General features: G+C 34.1%; 1 protein-coding gene across 2 annotated transcripts in view; it reads right to left on the bottom strand.

Moving 5' to 3' along the window:
* Nucleotides 1-5,883, bottom strand: part of LOC117122536 (MAM and LDL-receptor class A domain-containing protein 1-like) — a 114,460-nt gene that overhangs the window by 20,210 nt on the left and 88,367 nt on the right. For both annotated transcript variants that reach the window (XM_033268129.1, XM_033268130.1), the window contains exons 17-18: nucleotides 1,642-1,788; nucleotides 1,129-1,479 (exon numbers count right to left, since the gene is read on the bottom strand). In XM_033268129.1, coding sequence (XP_033124020.1) covers nucleotides 1,129-1,479; nucleotides 1,642-1,788 — 498 coding nt within the window. The remainder of the gene's footprint in view (nucleotides 1-1,128; nucleotides 1,480-1,641; nucleotides 1,789-5,883) is intronic.

Raw genomic sequence — 5,883 nt, 5'->3', positions numbered from 1 at the left:
GTTCATAGTCGGGGCGACTGGAATTCAATATGTTAAATATACGTCTGTTAATAGATGTGGGAATTTGTTTAGGATTTACCGTTGACTTAGAGCAGTTGATTGTTTGCGTTGTTTGTAAGACTTGAAGGATCCATTGAGATCAAATGCCTGGCAGATGGATATTATGTTCTTCTTCATCTTATCGCATCGCATTGATGGTGGCATCATCTCGGCTGAGACATATTTGTTTTGCCAAGTTTTAGGGTAAGTAAGCGTAACTTCCCACAATAATGTCAAACATGTCTGAATTTCTCTTGCTCCATGCTGAGTAAATAATAATACCTGCGTCGTCTTCAGAGATTATGGTGTGCTTTCGTGCGTGCTAGATTGCATCAGTTAACAATGTTTGTGATAGATGATTAGAGTTCCACAATGTTAAAAGAGATGAACGTTTTGATTTCTGCAGGATGGGGTTTAATCATCCTGTGACAGAAATGTTTTCAATTTGTTTATTTGTGTCTTTGTGAGCAGGTCATGGTTTATCTGGTCGAGAATGGTCTTGCCTATGATTTTTTATGGGTTCACGAGTCTACAGTTTGGCTTATATAATACGTTTTCGTTATGGTCTTTGAATGTTATGAAAGCATTTGTTAGCAATGATTTCCATTTGGTTCCAATTTCAAGCTTTGTAGCAATTGATTTGGCCGCGTTGTTAATTTCGTGAGTGCTGACTTCTTTTCTCTTCTTGTATGACGTAGTGAATCTGTTCTCGTGTATGACTTGATCGCACTACCCCTAGTTAATTTGTAGAGGTTTGTTGTTTTATCGGTGATGTTGGGTTAGTTTATTTACTTTGCTGATGATATTTATGATCTTTGAGCGTGAGGAAACCTTTTTTCAGCAATGTTTCCCATGATTTTTAAATTGCTACCATAAGCTTTCCTAGTTTTCCTTCAGCTGCATTCTGTGTGAGCGCTTCAGTCATTTAAAAGAAAGTGTCTGGGGGATAGATATTACAATTATTTAAGTTAAACCCTTATTTTCACAGATTGTACGTAAAGGGCGTAGGTGGAGCAAAAGAAGAGACAAAAGGGCGAGTGGGAAAATGAATAGTAATCATGTTATTTGTAGGATGAAAATGTATATTACCGTTTCTCGAACATGCTCCATCGATGATCCTGACGTCATCTAAAGCAATATCACCTTTATCACTACCTCCTACAATTCCTTCAAACACTATCTGGAAGGCACTCTTTGTTTCAACAGAAATTTTTCCAAGTCGCCAAATGTTTCCTTGATCGTTTCTATTTCCCCACGAAGGTGCACCAATAGTACCGTCTGTATTGACTATATACACATTCAATGTGTTCACTGTAGCCCCGTACATGTGGTAAAACCATTTGACGCATGTGCCGTTTGTTGCAGGATATGATGGTGTCCAAAGACGAGCGGTTTCGTTGTTGTATTGCGGATATGAAGTTTCGATGTACATGTAGGAACCTGTAGGCAAATGATAAAATAAATGTTTTGGTTTAAGAGATAATTGTTGTTATATTTCTTTGTAGTTTATTTTATTTATTTCGTTTGTAGTTTTAGGAATATTTTCATTAGGAATTTACAATTTCATTTAGGAAATTTAAATTCATGTCAGATTTTTAATACCTTGTAATGTTCCATAGGTGTGGTCATATGAAGGGCCAGTACCAGATGTCGGTGTTGGTCCAGATGTTCTTATCCAATCAAAATCATCTAGTTCATCTTGATTAAAGTAACAAATGTATGGATCCTCGAAATCACATTTGGTTTGCGCTACAAATTATACAAGAAAAAAAAAATAACTGCTGTTGTCGCAATTTTTGAAATAACTTAAATAATAATATTAATTTTTAACTTTATTAGTAAAAATCGTTAACACTTCCCTCCGCCAAAAAAAAAAAAAAAAAAAAAAAAAAAATTACAATGAGTTTCATCATTTATATCTACAGAATTCGGTATGAATTTTTAAAATAATAATTAAAAAAAACACATACTTTAGAAATCTCGCTTTGATATAAAGTCGAACTGACCTTTAACATCGTTCCAATGTTAATGGTAAACTACACAACTTCTTTGATTTGACATTTAAAATAATATACTACATTATTAGCTTCTTATTACTAGCATTATATGTGTAATTATTATTTTATCTGTGTCCAACAACACTTACTTGCGGCAAGTTGTATCAGTTTTTGAATACCTTTTAGGATTTTTTTAAATTTTAGATTATGATTACTTAAATTGTTTTGTATTAGTGAGATTAGAGAGACTTGATAAATGTCTTCCAACTCTGCTACGAGTATCACTTGTCAGTGCAAACTAGAATATTGCATATTTTCAGTGTTTGAAAATAAATACCATATAAGTTTAATTTCAATTTCAATACATCCTGCTTGCTAGAGAAGTATAAGTATTGTTTCTCTGTCATATCAATTCCCATTTTTGAATAGCTCTATGGCTTTTTATATTCAAGGCTTAATAGCATGCGATAACATTAAACTACCTCGGAGTTGCTTTAAACTTTTATATAAGAAAATTACCATGGTTCAGTAAAGCGATCAATAGGATCCTATGTGATGCTACTAAGAATAATATTTTGGTATGTGAATTAATTAAAATTGTTAGTCTAATGCACTTTTTTTAACGATCTGTTTTCTTTATTTGCTTCATAAAGTGGAGCTATTACTGCTTCACCAATGCATTCAATATATTGATGCTTTTAAAAAGACGTTTGGTCAATATTTGATTATTTTTTTACCTAAAACAACTGCACGATTATTCATTTTAAGAGTGTCTGTAAAAATCAAAGAAATTTCAAAAATAGTGGCAGACTAAAAAAAATGGATTTCTTTCAAATTTTGCACATGGCTATACTTTTGTTAAGAGAAATCAAATATGAACTTTTATTCACTTTGTGCGTATATTTGCATGGCAACGGGTAAATTTGTATTTTTGGCAATTTTTGTCATTTTGGCTGTTTTTAAATGTTAATATTAGTAATAATTTGATACATTATTTCTGATATCCTTATAGTGTATTTATCAAAAATAATAGGTGTTTGTATAAGGTCAGTACATTGGGTATCTGTTGCATATTTTTAAATTTTTTTTTATTTCTTAGTTGGGAGATACCATGTTTTTAAAAAGGGGTGTTTTTCTTTTTTTTCCCCAAATTATGGAAAGCTTCCAAACTTTAATTGCTCATAAACCTCAAAGTGGTGCTTTTTTAGAACTGATTTTCTATAAATAGGTATTTCTAATGCTGCCTTAGAGAATACCAGTTTAAAAATGTGGGTAATTAAAGCCCCATTCCCGGCAAAATTTTACTAAAAACTGACTTTTTTTTTTTAAATATTCATTTGCATTACTCCAATTATTATAAATCATGGAAAAATATTGGCATGAATTTTAGACATATTTGTTTTGCCAAGTTTTAGGGTAAGTAAGCGTAACTTCCCACAATAATGTCAAACATGTCTGAATTTCTCTTGCTCCATGCTGAGTAAATAATATTACCATTTTCTCGACGAATTCATCGTTACTAGGCAAATTCAGAGGTTGTAGATCGCATCCACTGGAATACTCTCGCTTTTATGTATACTTTTATACAGTCAATAAAGTACGCCCTCTCTAATGAGATTAGTTTTTGTACTTCGTATCTCGCACTCTGAGATATGTTTGTTTAAGTGTCAAAATCTCAGTCAGAGTCTGTTTTTTAACAAATTTGAAATAATTCCTATGAAATATTATATTTCACAAAGTGTCAATACTAGCAACGGAAAATATCATGTCGGCCGTTTTTATGTGTGACAGAACCTAAATCGAGGTAAGGCTAGGCCTAGCCTAGCAGCGCTGGATAGGCTAATGTTTTCGGCGCCTTCGATATTTCTTCTCACGACCTATCGCAAAATAAAAATGAAAAATTCATCCGCATCAAAGTTCAGTCTTATTTTACATTTTTTTCATTCTTAGGAATGTCTAAATTCAGTTAAACTAGCAATTCCGTATTATATTTATAAATCTTTATAACATTATACAAAAATTAGATTTTTCTTAAAAACTGAAATTTTGCCGGGAATGGGGCTTTAAAAAACGTACGAGCAGTGTTGCCAGAAAAACTGGCATTTTTCATTAAAAAAAAATATAATAGTAAAATTTACAAAACAATGTTTGTGGTATCAATGTTGTCATTTTTTTTGTTTTAGCGGTATTTTAAACCTTTTTAAGGTGAGTTTATAATAATTTTACTTTATACATACCAATGTTTGTCAGTGGTGTCACCAGTTGGACACAGCACCTTAACCTGCCTGGGAATGCCAGTCCCTGAATAACACCCTCTCCTCCCTAACCACATCATGCAACACCCCTACCCCTTCTTGTCGGAACAAGTCAGAATTTATCGTGGAAAAATATAAACCTAATAATATGTGGTCATGGTAGGGGTGGTGCCAGGATTCGCCCGACAAGAAGCCCTATGTCCCAGATGGTGGTCCGATTACAGCATTCAGAGAATATTGAACAGATTTTTTTTGGAAAATGAATATCTTGGCACATTTTTGTTACATTGCGGTGTTCAAAACACAAGCCCAGAACAGCGATAATGAAAGATGTAGTTTCGTGGCTGAAGAATGTGCTTCCTAAGCTTACATCTGTATATTTAAGACACAACAATGCTGGCTGCTACCACTGTACAACTACACTACTTGCAACAAAATAAATTGCTGAAAAGACGAGGGTAAATGTGCAAACGAAGTTTATGTCATTGAAGATGCTTTTAAAATGAAACATGCTTTAGAATCAGATAGACAGTAACAGATTGTTTCTACCTTCTCAAATGTTGCAACATATGAAGAACTGCAAGAGGAATGGTATAAGCCTTTTTAATAATTTTGAATTTACAACTACAGGCAGGTGCGGATCCAGAGATGTTCAAAAGGGGAGGGGGCCGAAAGTTGGGCTGATTGAGACAACACTGTCCTAGAGGGTATGCCCCGCGAAATTGTTGTATTCTAGACGGCCAAAAATACCATTTTAGGTGTCTGGGCTATCATTTTTTTTCTTTTTTTTCTTTCTTTTATCTCCCAAAAGGGGGAAGGGGGCCGGGCCGCCTCCACTAAATCCGATGGTTTTAAAATGAAACATGCTTTAGAATCAGATAGACGGTAAAATGTTGTTCCTACCTTCTCAAATTTTGCAACATTAAGAACTGCAACTGGGATGGTATAAGCCCTATTAATAATTTTGAAAAATACCATTTGAGGTGTCTGGTCTATAATTTTTTCCTTTTTTTTCTTTCTTTTACCTCCCAAAAGGAGGAGGGGGAGCGGTGGGGGCAGGCCTGCCCCTCCCCCTAAATCCGCCCCTGACCGAAGTTTGAGTATGGAGGGCGTATGACATTTTACCTGGTTCAGAAAGTGGAAAACAAATTTCAAAGATACCATAGTGTCTTTTGGCGTGCATGAACCACCAAAATACAATGGAATTTTTAAAGAAATGATCACTGCGAAGGTGTCTGATCAACCAGTTCGCCAACATCTACCAGTCTGTTCACAAGGCCAACTTAGAAATGAAGGATACTTTTAATAATCATTTGTTTTTCTGTCCCGAAGATGGATTTGTAAAGTCTTCATTCGGAATTATAGTAGGTATATTACCACTATTTGTGTAGCCCCTCATGAGTTTCATGCCCTGCCAGACTTTTTTCATATTGTTTGACTTAAAGTTTTGTTCGACTTTTTTCCTAAATATATTCTTCTGTTTCTTAATTTCAGATTTAATCTCACTAGTCAGTCTTTTCATACGATTGGTATCACCCAACTTAAATGCTTGCCGTTTCTCACACAAAAGTAATTTGACGGCTTTTGTTATC

This window comes from Anneissia japonica, unplaced genomic scaffold (assembly GCF_011630105.1).
Source record: "Anneissia japonica isolate Jap-2015-1 unplaced genomic scaffold, ASM1163010v1 scaffold1889_len2455224_cov183, whole genome shotgun sequence".
Classification (NCBI taxonomy): Eukaryota; Metazoa; Echinodermata; class Crinoidea; order Comatulida; family Comatulidae; genus Anneissia; species Anneissia japonica.
Note: the sequence above shows the minus strand (reverse complement) of the source record. Positions and strands in the feature narration are given on the sequence as shown.